This window comes from Melanerpes formicivorus, unplaced genomic scaffold, assembly GCF_026170545.1.
Source record: "Melanerpes formicivorus ecotype bairdi unplaced genomic scaffold, bMelFor1.0.p_v2 SCAF_39, whole genome shotgun sequence".
Lineage (NCBI taxonomy): Eukaryota > Metazoa > Chordata > Aves > Piciformes > Picidae > Melanerpes > Melanerpes formicivorus.
The window spans coordinates 4,132,713-4,147,566 of NW_027142391.1; the positions used below are offsets into that span (position 1 = coordinate 4,132,713).

Here is a 14,854-nt window from a genome sequence, read left to right on the forward strand (position 1 = left end):
GAGAAGAGGAGACTCAGGGGTGACCTTATCACTCTCTACAACTACCTGAAGGGAGGTTGTAGACAGGCTGATGATGGTCTCTTCTCCCAGGCAGCCAGCACCAGAACAAGAGGACACAGTCTCAGGCTGCGCCAGGGGAGGTTCAGGTTGGATGTTAGGAAGAAGTTCTATACAGAGAGAGTGATTGCCCATTGGAATGGGCTGCCTGGGGAGGTGGTGGAGTCGCCATCACTGGAGGTGTTCAGAAGGAGACTTGATGGGGTGCTTGGTGCCATGGGTTAGTTGTTTAGGTGGTGTTGGATTGGTTGATGGGTTGGACGCGATGATCTTGAAGGTCTCTTCCAACCTGGTTTGGTTTATTCTAAATTGGGTGCTCAAGGCCTCAAACACCCCCAGGGAGGGGGCATCCACAACCTCCCTGGGCAACCCATTCCAAGCATCTCACCACCCTTACTGTATTAATTTGTGCCCCTGTGCCCTGCTCTCCTTCGATCCAGGACTACTCATCCTTTGTGTAGTTTCATAGTTTCATAGTTTCATTCAGGGTTGGAAGGGACCACAAGGATCAGCCAGTTCCAACCCCCCTGCCATGGGCAGGGACACCCCACACTACATCAGCCTGGACAGAGCCTCATCCAGCCTGCTCTTAAACACCCCCAGGGACGGGGCCTCGACCACCTCCCTGGACAACCCATTCCAGGGTTTCACCACTCTCATGGGGAAGAACCTCCTCCTCACATCTAGCCTGAATCTCCCCACCTCCAGCTTCATTCCATTCCCCCTAGTCCTATCACTACCTGAGATCCTGAGAAGTCCTTCCCCAGCCTTCCTGTAGGCCCCTTTCAGATACTGGAAGGGCATGATATTCTCACAAAAGAAAAACCAGGCACATTTGAAGAGAAAAATGAGCACATGGGAAAAGAAAATGGAAGAAAAAAAATCTCCTTCTGTTTCCCAATTCCACTTTAACACTCCATGACATGCAAATTCTGCTCAGCTCTGCACCCTACATTTTCAAGGGGGGGTTCTATGAGCCTCACCGGTGTTCTCCGTAATCAACATCCAAATGCTAATCAGGAGCACAAGTCCATGCAGCAAAAGCATCCCTGTGCAATAAGCTGCAACACAGCAGCAGTGAACTCTGCCTTCAGCTAGCATGCATAAGTAAACAGAATTAATAACTACCCAAGTGTGGACGGGTGACTTAATCTGTTTCGATTAGATGCAGCTCAGCCTGAGGCCTTTGTGTTATTTAAAATGTGTTCATCATGTTTAATTAAAAAGCTAATAAACTAGGGGTTCTTTGGGTTCTGATTTGTATTTCTCTCTTCTGTAAGCTGTATTGATTTTGTTAGTACTTTTTATCAAAAGCCATGGAAGGAGAAAGGAGAAAGAGAAGGCAGCACGTTCTGAATGAAGGGAGGAATAAAAGTGAGATGGAATCAGCAGGGCTGATGTGCAGAACAGGCTGAAGCAGTCCATTTCCTTCAACCTTTCCAATCCATGAGGCTCACCAGAACGGAAAACCATCTCAGTAAATGAACACAACTTGGGATGAGCATTGTGTCCTTTGCAACTGGCAGCCATCTGACAGCCTGTCTGACATGGAAGGGTGCACAATGAACTCGGGTTTTGGCCTGGAACCAAGGGGAGGGTCAGAATTGCACTGAACGGCATTGAAGTATCAAAACCGTTCTGCAGAGAAGATTTTGGGGTGGAAATTCCATAAGGACACTTCCCCCCCCCCCCCCCCCCCCCCCCCCCCCCTTCCTCTGTGAAGTATTTCCACTGAAAGCATGCCAGGAAATATGAGTGTTCAATTTAAGCTGAACTGAAAGAAGCTAATGATCACAGCTCCAGATTTGGAATCTGTGGAAAGTAAAGCAGCACATCATCAGCTGAGGTTCAGGAGAGGCAGGGTTCAGGTCTATGGTATTCATTCCCCACAGATGATTAACTCACCATGGTTTGAAATACAATTTCAATGGTAGTTTTTGGAATACTTCTAACTGGAGAAGAACTGACCAGCACCATTCCATCTTTATGAGGGATTTCTGATAGCTGGCACCCAAAATGCCTGCACTCTGATAGACATTTTCAGAGGCGACCGTGAGATGCAAAGCAGAGCTCACTTCTCTTTCATCCTGACAATCTCTTGCTGAGTTTTGAGTCCTTGGTTTCTCAGACAAATACCAACTAGATCTTGCCTGTACAGGAACCCAGTGTGGTACAAGAGGGATATGGAGATGCTGGAAGGTGGCCAGAGAAGGGCCACGAGGATGATCAGAGGGCTGGAGCACCTCTCCTATGAGGACAGACTGAAGGAGTTGGGGCTGTTCAGTCTGGAGAAGAGAAGGCTCTGAGGTGACCTCATTGTGGCCTTCCAGTATCTGAAGGGGGCTGCAGGAAGGCTGGGGAGGGACTGCTCAGGATCTGAGGGAGTGATAGGACTAGGGGGAATGGAATGAAGCTGGAGGTGGGGAGATTCAGGCTGGACTTGAGGAAGTTCTTCCCCATGAGAGTGGTGAAACCCTGGAATGGGTTGTCCAGGGAGGTGGTTGGGGCCCCAGCCCTGGAGGTGTTTAAGCCCAGGCTGGATGAGGCTCTGGCCAGGCTGATCTAGTGTGGGGTGTCCCTGCCCATGGCAGGAGGGTTGGAACTAGATGATCCTTGTGGTCCATTCCAACCCTGACTGATACTATGATACACAGTGACAAAACCAACACCCCACCCCAGAGAGTGGGTGACAGCAGGTCTTGGGGAGACCAGGAAAGATGGCTGAAGAAAATGAAAGAAGTGGTTAATGGGTATCTCATTCTAGCTGAAAATGCCACATGGAACACATGCCCAATGGCTAAGTCACAGACTCACACAATGCTTTGGGTTGGAAGGGACTTTTAAAGCTCCTCTAGTCCAGTCAGCAGGGACATCCTCAACTAGAGCAGGCTGCTCAGAGACCCAAACAACCTAACCTGGAATGGTTTCAGGGCTGGGCCTTCTACTTCACCTCTGGGCAAACTCAGACAGGGTCTCACTTCCAACCAGTCTGAGTCTCCCTCTTAGTTTAAATCCATTATTCCTTGTCTTGTCACAACAGGCCCTGCAAAAAAGTCTGTCCCAGCTTCCTGATTGTCTCCTTAAAGCACTGGAAGGCCATCAGAAGGTATCCCCAGAGCTTCTCTTCCCCAGGCTCAACAACCCCAACTCTCAGCCTGTCCTCACAGCAGAGGGGTTCCAGCCCTCTGGTCATTTTTGTGGCCTGCTCTGGACCCACTCCCAGGCAATTTCCCTTCCCCAGCTACACTGACCTTGCTCCAGCAGAGAGCATCACACTACACATCAAGCATGGCATTCAATGGTAGGAAACCCATAAGAGGCCACTGCCAGCAGCTGTATCAGAACAGAGGGCTTGCTCCATGGCTCCTTCCCAAAGAACACAGCCACCAGAGCTGCACTGCTGGTTCAAACTGCAGCCAAAGACTAACAGGGCTCCACCAGGTGATGCTGCTGGAAGCTGGTCTGTAAGGGTGCTTGCTTAGAAGGTGCTTCAATATGGCATTACACATGACAGTTGCTCAACAGAACTGTCCACAGAAGGAAATTCATGAGCATCACATGAGAACCCAACACCCCCACCAAATCACTGCTGGGAATGGATGTTGTCAGGTGTAGCTTAAGCCTTGATCAACAGGAAACAGCTGCCGTGAGAGCTGCACGGAGACACATCGGTGAAGAAGTTTCTTCAGCCACTGTTCTGAGGCAGTGTGCACAACTGCTTTTCACAGTACACCTCTGAATTTACATACTGGGGGGGGGGAAAGTTTTAAAATAGCCATTGGTTTAGAAACACAAAGCAGAAAACAAAGCTCCATCTTCATATTTACAGAGCCCTCCAGTTAATTCAATCACTGGCAAATTTTATCCTCTCTTTAATCTGATCTCAACCTCTGTAACCACATCAGCAGCAGTAAAAATAACAGGAACTTCCCAGCCTTTATTGTCCTCTCTTCTGATCACTGCAAAGTATCTCTTGCTCAGCTTGCTCACAGGCAGCAAAAGCTGGTTTTGTTTAACAAGAAAAGTTTTCTCTTTGGGCAACAGAAAGTCCATGGGGGTGGGGGGGGGGGGGAAGTTTCAAGTTTTACTTAGCAATAAATTCTGATAATTGAGTTTTTCACAGCATCAGATCTCAAATGCTGTTGAACAGCAAAGAGACACTGAAGGGTCTCACCATCATGTCATCATTTTGGTCAGCCTTTGGGTTTGCCACCCCAATGTTTTCTAACAAACACTCTGTTGGGGAGTTCCTGTGCAGCTTTAGCACTCTATGTATCACGCACAAAGTTCTCCCCAGTTTCACAATGCAGAAGCTTCCCTTGCATGCCTCTCACATGCTCAGAAGTGCAGCTCAGCTGCTTTAATCTGAGAGCCTTCTACAAACTGCCAGGGACAACCACACCATGAAGCTGTGCAGGTGGAGCTTAGCTGCCTATAAATAAGAGCACAGTTTGATCTTTGGCTCTGCTGAGGCTGGAGGGCTGCCAAACGTTTCTGGAAACTTGGATGGAACAGAGCAAGAACAAATATGATAAAATGAGCTGAGCCTGACAATGATTTATAGAGTCAGTGATCATTATTCTGTACTCACAGAGTCTGCACTTTTGGAGCAATGCTTCATTTTTCATGAACTTTGCTGTTTCTATTTGTGAGGCTCTGTTCTCTGTCATTTAACAGGGACTGCCCATGAACAAACCCTGAGCTGCAGCAGCCATGGCTCTGACAACATAGTGCTGCTGATGAGAAAAAAAGCCCAAAGGAAGTGTGTGTGTGGGGGGGGGGAAAAAACCCACCCTACATAGGAGAGAAGAGGGCTGTTGGCACTGGACAATTTAACCATGGCTGTGGGAAAGTGGAAGCAGAGAAAACAGAGGTTACAGCAATATGAATAGAAACCTACCCAACACAGGGCAGAGCACTGGAAGTATTTGTCTGGATGGCCAGTTCCCTAAACAAAACTGCCTTTTGTGACAAGATAACTGCAAAACTCACCAGGAGACTGTTCTAGGCTTCTTACTCATCTGCTCTGCTGCCAGTGTTAGCTTGTGATCCTCTTTCACCCTGCGACTTCAGGCAGTCTCCTTCCCACAAAGGTTCTTTGTTGGATTTCAGAATAAGCCTGCTTTAATCCAGGTTTATATGGCCTGGCCTACCCCTAATCTAGCTCTTGCAAAAAGGTTTACAAAAGGAGAGAACAAGCACACATAATTCATTGGAAGAACTCCCTGAAAGACTTAAGGGGAAACCAGAGCTTAAAAAAAGTCTTTCCAGCGCTGCCTGAAAAATTAGAGAAGGCCAGGAGACCCTCAGAGCTTTGCCTCTTATTAACCAGTGCCAGTTGACAGCACCACTGCCAACCTTACTAGGAGCTTCACAGCATCACACATTCCTTTTTTGTTTACTTCTTCAACTCCTTTACCAATTAACTAGCTTAAAGACCTATTGATTCAAAGGAAATAAACCCCACCCAAGCTTTCCTCTCATCACATTGACACAAGCAATGCTGTCTTGTACCCGACTGGGTAAGTACACCACAAATTGAATCTCCACCCTCACTCCACCCTACATAAGATACATCTACAACCCCTAGAAAAGAGGCTGGAGCCAGGTAGGGGTTGGTCTCTTCTCTCTAGCAACAGGATGAGAAAATATGGCCTTAAGTTGCTCTAGGGGAGGTTTCAGTTGGACATTGGAGGAGACTTCCTCACTAAAAGTGTTCTCAGACACCGGAACAACCTGCCCAGGGAGGTGGTTGAATCCCAGTCCCTAGAGGTGTTTAAAAGCCACAGAGATGTGGTGCTGAGGAACATGGTTTAGCACCAGCCTTGGCAGAGCTAGAGAACGGTTGGCCTCGATGATCCTGAAGGCCTTTTCCAACCCAAACAGTTCTCCTGTTCTACGATAAGAGAGAAGCAGCTTTCTGCAACTGTGAAAGGCAAAACCCACAAGAGAGTCTGGAGGATCTTCTGTGATAAGTATTAGTCATAACAACAGTTAGCCATAACTAACTTCCAGTTGTCTGATTTTCTATTTTAGTGCACACTGCAGCCTCATTACTGAGCCAGGAAAGACAACATTTCTCCATTTGCACAGAACCAGACATGCCTTAGCAGCCTGCTGACGAGTCACCATCTTCCCACATGTTCCACTTCACATCCAGCTCCTCTTTAAGCACAACTACCACCACCACTGAAACGCCAGGAAACACTTTCTACTACTCCATGTGAGGGGGAAGAAGGAACTCCATCTCAAACTGTTTAGGAGACACACTGATAGCAGTCTCCATAAACCAGCTTGAGTTGACACTGTAAGCTTCCTCCAGGACCGGCAGGAGCAAAACCGAGAATTCTTTCCGCGCCTTGTACGTCATCTTCCCCTCCAATTAATGAATGTGGCCAAGCCTCATTCACAAGAGTGAGATTTAGAGTCCAGAAGTTTTGCAGCTGCTCATTTACCCTCATTATCCTCTTAGTCACATTCACAGATTCAGATTGCACTGGCTTGGAAGGGACCCTCAAAGATCATCTTGTCCAACCCCCCCTGCAGCCAGCAGGGACATTTCCAACTAGATCAGGCTGCCCAGGGCCACATCAAGTCTGCTCTTGAATGTCTCCAGGGATGGGGCCTCAACCACATCCCTGGGGCAACCTGTTCCAGTATTTTACCACTCTCATTGTGAAGAACTTCCTGCTGCACTTGATCTTCTTCTCTTTTATTCTACCAGTAGCAAGCTATTCTCCCCAGCCTAATAAAGTTCTGCATATCAAACAAAGGCCTAGGATCGTGCACAAATCGATCCTGCGCAGGAAATAACGTGCCCCTCTTCCTTCCCATAAAGATAACCTCTTCAGAAAAAGAACAAAGAAAGCAAGAAGCAAGAGAAGAAACATGAACTATAAGGCTCAAGGGAATAATTCGTTTCCCTACCACTTCATCTTCAGTCCAACACTTCTCAATCAGTTTTGGCACAGGTTTCTTCACCAAGCGCTGCAGGGCTTTTCCAGCATCATAGTTACTTTCATGTAGCTAAAAAATAAAGAAGACAAATAGATCATTCAGTGGAATTAGCAGTGATCTGATACTGGAGCAAAACCACTAAAGGGGCCACAGGAGAGGTTCTATGCCTAATTATTTTTTGCTGTTGATATATGAAGTTAAATTTAAACAACCTGAAGGGTAATTGGGGTTTTATTAGTAGAAGAAACAGCATTAAACCCAATCTGTTTTCCCCTTCCTTCCTAAACTTCTCCCAGGTATTGGCTGAGTCCATAAAGCACTGAAGGTTTTTGTATTTAACTCGAAATTTGTTTCTTTTTTCCACATTAGAAATCCTAAGGAACATTTTAAAAGCTCCAACAAACTATTCAACAAAAGGAGCTGTATTTTTCACTGCGTGTTTCATCCAGAGTAGTAACACCCAAGCAGGAAAACTGACACTCAGGAGGGGCTGCAAGTCAGGAGAGGTTGGGTTTGCCCATCCAGAAAATTCTCTGAGTTTTTATTGCACTGCAAAGATCACCAAGCTGTTGGGACACAAGGATGGGAAGAAGCCAAACCTCTACAGACAGCTACAGGAATACAGAAGAGCAACCAGCGATGTCCAAGTTGAGATTCCTTTTTCAGTTGGTCACAGTCTAGAGTGCACCTTATTTTCTACCCTGAACTCATACCCATATGCTCAAAAGCTGTCTGAAGTAGACAACAGACTTAACTCAATGAGACAGAAGAACAACTACACTGAAAAATAAGAATAAAACCCAACAATGAACCCATGAGAAGCTCCAGCTCTTAGCTCCTGACAGGAAATCTTTAGCAGGCTGCAGATGGAGAGCTCATCCTATCTCCACAGTGCAGGGGGATTTTGAGAGCCAAAGTCAGAAGCCTGCTCTATGTCTTCTGAAAAATGTTCTCCAGAACAAATACTGCTGGGATGCTAAAAGCTGAATTGTTTCCCCCCCACCCAAAAGGGAGGATGGTTTTCATGAAGAGGCACAAGGGGTGGTTTTAGGTAAATCAAAGCTATCCATTAACATCATAGAATTTTAAAGGCCCTCAAAGGTTTCTTTACAACAGGGACAACCAAAAGATGGTTCTGTGCACTGATTGTCTGCTGCTTTTCCTTCCCATCCAGAATTTATCCTCAGCCATCTGTATCCCATTCTCTAGAAGCTCCTATGCTGCTAAACCTGTGCTTAGCCAGGTCTCAGAAAACATTTTCACAGGCTCTGAACTCTTTGCCAGACTGAGGACAGAGCAGGGATCAAGAACACGGCATGAACTGTCCTCCTGCACCCCTCCTCCTGTCAGCTGTGTGATGAAGAAACCAGCAGTTCAGGGGTTACACTTCACACAAATTGGCTCAAATCTTCTATAATCAGTAGATCAGACCTTGAAGGTGCTCTTCTACCTCCATCAAGTTACTGGAGCATTCAAAATGTATTTATACTTGAGGGGCTTTTAAAGCAAGCAAAGTACTTCTAAAAACAGTAGGTCATTCCTGTGCAAAGACCTCTCTGATCATTAACTGCAACATGTTTGGAGAACAAACAGTAATGTTCCTTAACTGGTGGCCTGAACATTTTTTTTCCCCTACCAACAAGTGCAATAACAATGGCATACAGGGTGTTACTGCAGTACAACAAGTGCTTGGCTAATAATAATGGGAACAAGAAAGCAAGCTAAGCCAGGCTGCTTTTCTATTCATTTTCAGCTTTCTATATGGCACCTAAAGGAAAGTTACAGATACTCTCTGCAGTAATTGTAACTGTATGTAGTAATGTAGAATAACCATAGAAGACAGTGCTTCAGCTCCCAAGCAATAATGTCCTTAATGTCCTCCCCACCCCTCTCCTTTAGCTCTCTGCAGGCTGCTGCTGGGAGATGCATTCACACACTGGAGGCATCCATAGCTCCTCACACTGCTGCCTGTCAGGGAGATCCATCACCCCTGGTCACTTAGCAGGAGCCACTGCTTTCAAACCGGTCCCCCCAGGTGAAATTTCCTAACATACAACAGAAGGATGCCTGTAAATCTTGCCTCTGCTGACCACATCAGTGTCAGCTCCCATGACTGCCCCTCCATGCAAAGAAACAACCACTCAAGGTCCATGTGCTCTAAGCCACAGGGCAAGTGATAAGGGAGGAAAGCTGGACCTGCAGAGCCAGTGCTCAAAGCCACAAGGCAAAGGGTAAGGGAGGAAAGCTGGACCTGCAGAGCCAGTGCTCAAAGCCACAAGGCAAAGGGTAAGGGAGGAAAGCTGGACCTGCAGTGGCAGTGCTCAAAGCCACAATGCAAAGGGTAAGGGAGGAAAGCTGGACCTGCAGAGCCAGTGCTCAAAGCCACAAGGCAAAGGGTAAGGGAGGAAAGCTGGACCTGCAGTGGCAGTGCTCAAAGCCACAAGGCAAGGGATAAGGGAGGAAAGCTGGACCTGCAGAGCCAGTGCTCAAAGCCACAATGCAAAGGGTAAGGGAGGAAAGCTGGACCTGCAGAGCCAGTGCTCAAAGCCACAAGGCAAGGGCTAAGGGAGGAAAGCTGGACCTGCAGAGCCAGTGCTCAAAGCCACAAGGCAAGGGCTAAGGGAGGAAAGCTGGACCTGCAATGGCAGTGCTCAAAGCCACAAGGCAAGGGATAAGGGAGGAAAGCTGGACCTGCAATGGCAGTGCTCAAAGCCACAAGGCAAGGGATAAGGGAGGAAAGCTGGACCTGCAATGGCAGTGCTCAAAGTCCTCATGCAAACAGCACTGCAGACTTCAAACTCCTTTCTACCTTGTTTTTTTTAAGGCTCCTGTGGTATGCAATACCAACTTAAAAGACATGAAAATAAGATGTTGTCTTTTCTACAGGGTACACATTAATTTTTCTCCTTGTTTGCACTCCAGCACTGGGAACAGATCCATCTTAAAGGGAAAAAAAACCCCTCTGTTGGTTTTGCCAGCTCACCTTGCAAATGCTTTTTTCTGTGCATGCCACTGCTGGGAAGATTTTTCACTTTGGAAATCTGATGGTGTTGAAGAGAATAGTGCTTCTGTTTCTCTTCCCTCCTTGCTCCCTCCCAAAACATGCAGCAATGCCAAAGGCTTTTTGTGACTTGGAGGGCATCTTTATTTTGTTTCAAGGACAACACGTGTTTTTTAACCTGGCATCCCAATCGCCCAAGCAGTCCAAACAGCAAAAACATCAGAGCAGCCCAGAAAGAACAGATTGCTCTGACAGGCCAATCCATTGCCATCTTATTACCCAAGGCTTTCTGGGGCAATAAGTGTCATTTTTCCTTCTCTGCTTACAGGGAAATGGAAGAATTTACAAGGCCATCAGACCTGCCCCACATCAGCAACGGAAAACACAGGCGCTCCCTTTTGACCAAGCAATCACATTAATAACAATCACAAAAGCCATAAACACAGATGTGAAAGGAGTCACAGGACAGAGAAAACAGATGTGAAAACAAGAGACCTGATACAAGTTTAGAGTCTCCTAAAACAAATAATATTACTCCTAGCAAGCTTGGAGCAGGGGGGGTGGGGGGAAAGAAAAGAAGAAGAAGAAGAGGAAGAAGAAGAAGAAGAAGATCTTTTCTAAGTGGCAGGAGTGGGATAAAAGCAGCAAAAAGGGAAGTTTAGTGGTGGTTTTTCTTTCAAATGAATGGCAGAGTTAAATTTATGTGTTTCAATCTGGCTCATTCTCTGCTTATGACTTTCAGTCATTTAATATACATAAGCACTTTATTGGCAAGCAACTCCACGATATAAATAATAGCTAATGATGACTGCCTATGGTTTCATTAACTTCTGGTTGAACTTCTCCAGGTACAGCTCTAAACACCAGACTGCTGTCCTGTCACCTAGAGAATCACCATTTTTAGCATGAGTGCTGCCACCCACATTTGGAGCCACTGAGGCATTAGGTAGACACAAGTGGAACAAAAGGGAGAACAGAAAACACAGCACCTTCGGTAGGACCGGACAGGAGCTCAGATTAAAGAAACATCCTGCACATGCACCTGTCCCAAAAGCTCATTTATATTACAACAGCCATTAAACAATGCTAGATCCCAGGCAGGCCTCATTACCATAAAGCCTGCACATTACCACAGGGTTTCAAGTTTCTACTCCAGCTCCTCAGCAGAGCTGCCATTTTCTGTCTGCGTGATGTTGCAAATAAATTCTCCTTTTGGCATGGCTCAGCTGTCAGGCACCTCTGTTCTGTAATGAACCCATGAATTACATCTTGCAGCTCTGACATCTCTGCTCTTGCTCATCAAAATATTGTTCTTCAATTGTAATTTATAACTTAATTTAAATGTCCCTTTTACTGTGACCTTTTTAGCTCAGAATGGCATTGCATCTGGCAGCTCCTGCTTCAGCAAGGCATCCTTTTGCAATTACAGTCATTATGATCTCTGTTGAAAAGCCCATCTGAGTTAGGCTGCATTCAGGCTACAATATTAAATAATTGCAGTCCATTAAGAACACTGTTAAATTCCAGAGGCTTTGACTCTCAGGAAAAATTGCCACTATACATTGAGGAAGTACTGAACTGCTTTGTAATCCACCCAGAAAAAACAAATACAAGCCAAAGGGATTGTTCCTGCAGGCCACACTTTGGGGCAGGGGATGCAGTCACATCCAGCATTTATCCAGGACAGCACTGGAATTGAGGAGTTCCCCAGACTGGAGTGCTGGATATTCCACTGGGCACAGGACAAAGCACATCACTTGGTCAAGGCATAAAGACCTCAAGCCTGACCTGCCAAGCACGAGGTAGCCACCACCAGTACTGCAAGAGCATTTTAAGACTCGAATAATGCAAGGTAGGTCAAAGAAATGTCCGACTGCTGCCAAGAAAGATACCTGGAAGAGGCAAGGAAGAAGGTATTTGCCTGGTACTGCCCTGTCAGTATCTACATAACACCCCTGTTTAAGTACCAGGTACTTTAATCTATGCAGGCTTAAGAACACAGCAGTTATTAATGAGGGATTTGCTCCTCTCACTGAAGGGGACAATGGTGAAAACAGCCAGCAGCTCTCTAACACTGTACCATGCTCAAGAGGCTAGAAAATAGAGGAGAGAGAAGGATGAGACAAAAAGCAGAACAAGAATTACTGCCATGTGGCTAGGTAGCTAGGTCTTTTGCTGTAATTATGCTAATTCAAGCACCCAATTTAATACCAAATGTAATTCAGGCCACTTCTTTCGGTAGCAGAGCTGACAAATCTCTGTTTGCTGCAGATCCTCTTTACAGGTATGAACATCTTGCCCTACTATCAAATGGCATATGCTCCATGGCAAATACATCTCATTAAGTGAAACAGCAAAATCTATTTTTCACATCTGCAGCATTCCTTAAAGTGCTCACCCTCCAAAAAGAGATCTGATTGTCAACCATGTCTCATAGCTGACAACACACTAAGCTCCACATGCCCTTTAATTCCAGGAATTTCCTTGCCCACTCCTCTCTGAAATCCTACCTCCTCCCACCTGCTGCAACACACTAAACAATCCATATCAGAGGGGAGGGAGGGGGAAATTACACTGCCCACAGACAACAAAACAACTTTGCTGAGCTCCCTCTGGTGCCCAAGGACAATGGAACCTTTAAGCAGCCAAGAACCTCAACTGTCCAACAAAAAGGCTCTGCCCAGCAATCCTGTTCTGCCCACATGCTGCCACAGCCCACTGGGAAGTTTTGATCTTGAACTGATTGACACAGGTTGATTGCCACAGACTTTGAAACTAACACAGGTGGTGACAAGAATCAGTAAGCTGCTTCAGAAGGAAATGGCTACCAGTTTGGGGGTTTTAAATACCTGATTTGTGGTATCTGACAGCTTGGAAGCATAGAAATGAATCCCCACTGCTTTGGCAGGGGAAAGCAGCAACTTCCCTCTCCTCCTCCTAGTTCTACTCTATTTTAAGCTTCTCAATAACTCTAATTGCTCCAAAGTGCTCCAAGATGTTAATGATGGAGATTAAAAAGCCAGATGTTTTGTGTTACAGCCACTTCTCTCACACTGGTACTGCTGGGGCTCTGCTGAACAGCTGGAAGAACAGAACAGCAGAGGGAGCCAAGGGTGCCAGCTGGCCCGTGGGTCACCACTGCAGATATGGCCAGTGCTCCCCCAGCACCCAGGGCAAGAACCCCTCCAATACCTGCCAGACTTGCAACAGTTTGGGGTTGGGTTGGTTTTGTTTTCCTTTTTTTTTTTTGGAAGGAGTATTTATAGTCCCAAACATTTTCACAAGTACCCATGGCAGTCATTTTTGGCCCTTTATATCTGCCTGTTCTGACAGTTACCCTAGAAAGATTTCCTGACTCATCTCACAAATAAAGTGCTGAAGTTTCTCCCCTAAGAGCAAGGATAAGGATGAATGAAAATTCAAAGTGGCAAAATTGTCTCATGCACTAGCAGTGGCTTCATTTTCCAGCAAGCCCAGGCAGAGAGTGATGGCCCCTGAAGTGCTACGCTACCTCATTTGAACCATGAGAGGAGCTGATTCATCCAAAAGGAAAACCAGTAATAAGAAGAAATGCTAACATGTATTTAAATAATCTTTTATGCTTGCAACCTTGTCTGTAGTTAATGAACAAGAAAATCTGGTCTAAGGGCAAGTTAAAACAGGGGGTAATTTGTCTGGGTGACATCTTACTTCGAACTGAATTTCCTTGAACTGATATTACACTGTCATGTTTGTCACTCATAATGACACGTTCCCATGTCCTGGTGTGTTAGGAGAAGTCAGAACAATGCTCTCAGCAAAGAGAGATTTATGCAGTATTAGCATATGATGGTGTGTCTTGCCTCCATGTAGCAGCATGCAAGCTGCAGCAGTGGTATTTTCCTACCCCATGAGCACGGAGCGGCTGGCTCGTCCGTTTGCCCACCAAAAACATCCCCTTGAGACTCAGCCTTCGGCAGTGAGCTTGCACATGGCCATTTCCAGTTTCTTTTCTGCTGTTTGATGCAACTGATACTCTCACAGAATGGTTGTGGTTGGAAGGGACCTTAAAGCTCATCCAGTTTCAACACCTCACACTAGCCCAGGTTGCTCAAGGCCTCATCCAAGCTGGCCTTGAACACCTTCAGGGAGGGGGCATCCACGGCCACCTTGGGCAACCTGTTCCAGTGTCTCACCACCCTCACTGGAAAGAATTTCTTCCTCATCTCCAGTCTGCATCTGCCCTCTGGTTCTATTAGTATGGAGCACAAGGATCCTAAACCAGATCTGACACTAGGTATCAGATCTCTGGAGGACAGAGGGAGGGGATCAGACCACACCAAGATCTACCCCAACTCTTACTCCACAGCCAACAACGATGCTTATGGCTCAACAGTCACCATCTTTCCATGGACTGCCAGATCTAGAGCACCAGCTTTCTATCACACTGCAGGATGAACTTTCTGAGCATACTTTTTTTCCCCCAACCTATTTGCCAGCCATTTCTGAACTCTCTGAACTAATTAAATTAGTCTGACCTGGGAAGGGAACAAAGTCTAAGGCTTTTTTGATTGATTTCTGAATTTCATTTAGCTTAAAAAAGACACACACACAAAAAAAGAAAACCCCAAACCCCAACAGTCCACAACTGGCTGATTAAGTCCTGGTCTCACCTGCATGATTTATTATTTTGAACTGGAGGATCTCCACAGGTATCTTGTAAATATAGTATTTTGAGGGCCTTTCTGATGGTATTCTGATCATTAAAACATGAGTCTTGCCCACACTCAATGCCCAAGAGCACTCTAAAAAGTGCATTGCTAGGGAGTATTAATTATAAAACCTTCACATCAACCAGGG

The 14,854-nt window shown here is 46.1% G+C and overlaps 1 protein-coding gene across 4 annotated transcripts in view; it reads right to left on the reverse strand.

Annotated features, from left to right (window-relative positions):
- The window catches only part of RERE (arginine-glutamic acid dipeptide repeats), a 266,319-nt gene that overhangs the window by 78,765 nt on the left and 172,700 nt on the right, over positions 1-14,854 (reverse strand). For all 4 annotated transcript variants that reach the window (XM_068158322.1, XM_068158320.1, XM_068158321.1 and 1 more), the window contains one exon: positions 6,985-7,083. In XM_068158322.1, the coding sequence (XP_068014423.1) occupies positions 6,985-7,083 (99 nt within the window). The remainder of the gene's footprint in view (positions 1-6,984; positions 7,084-14,854) is intronic.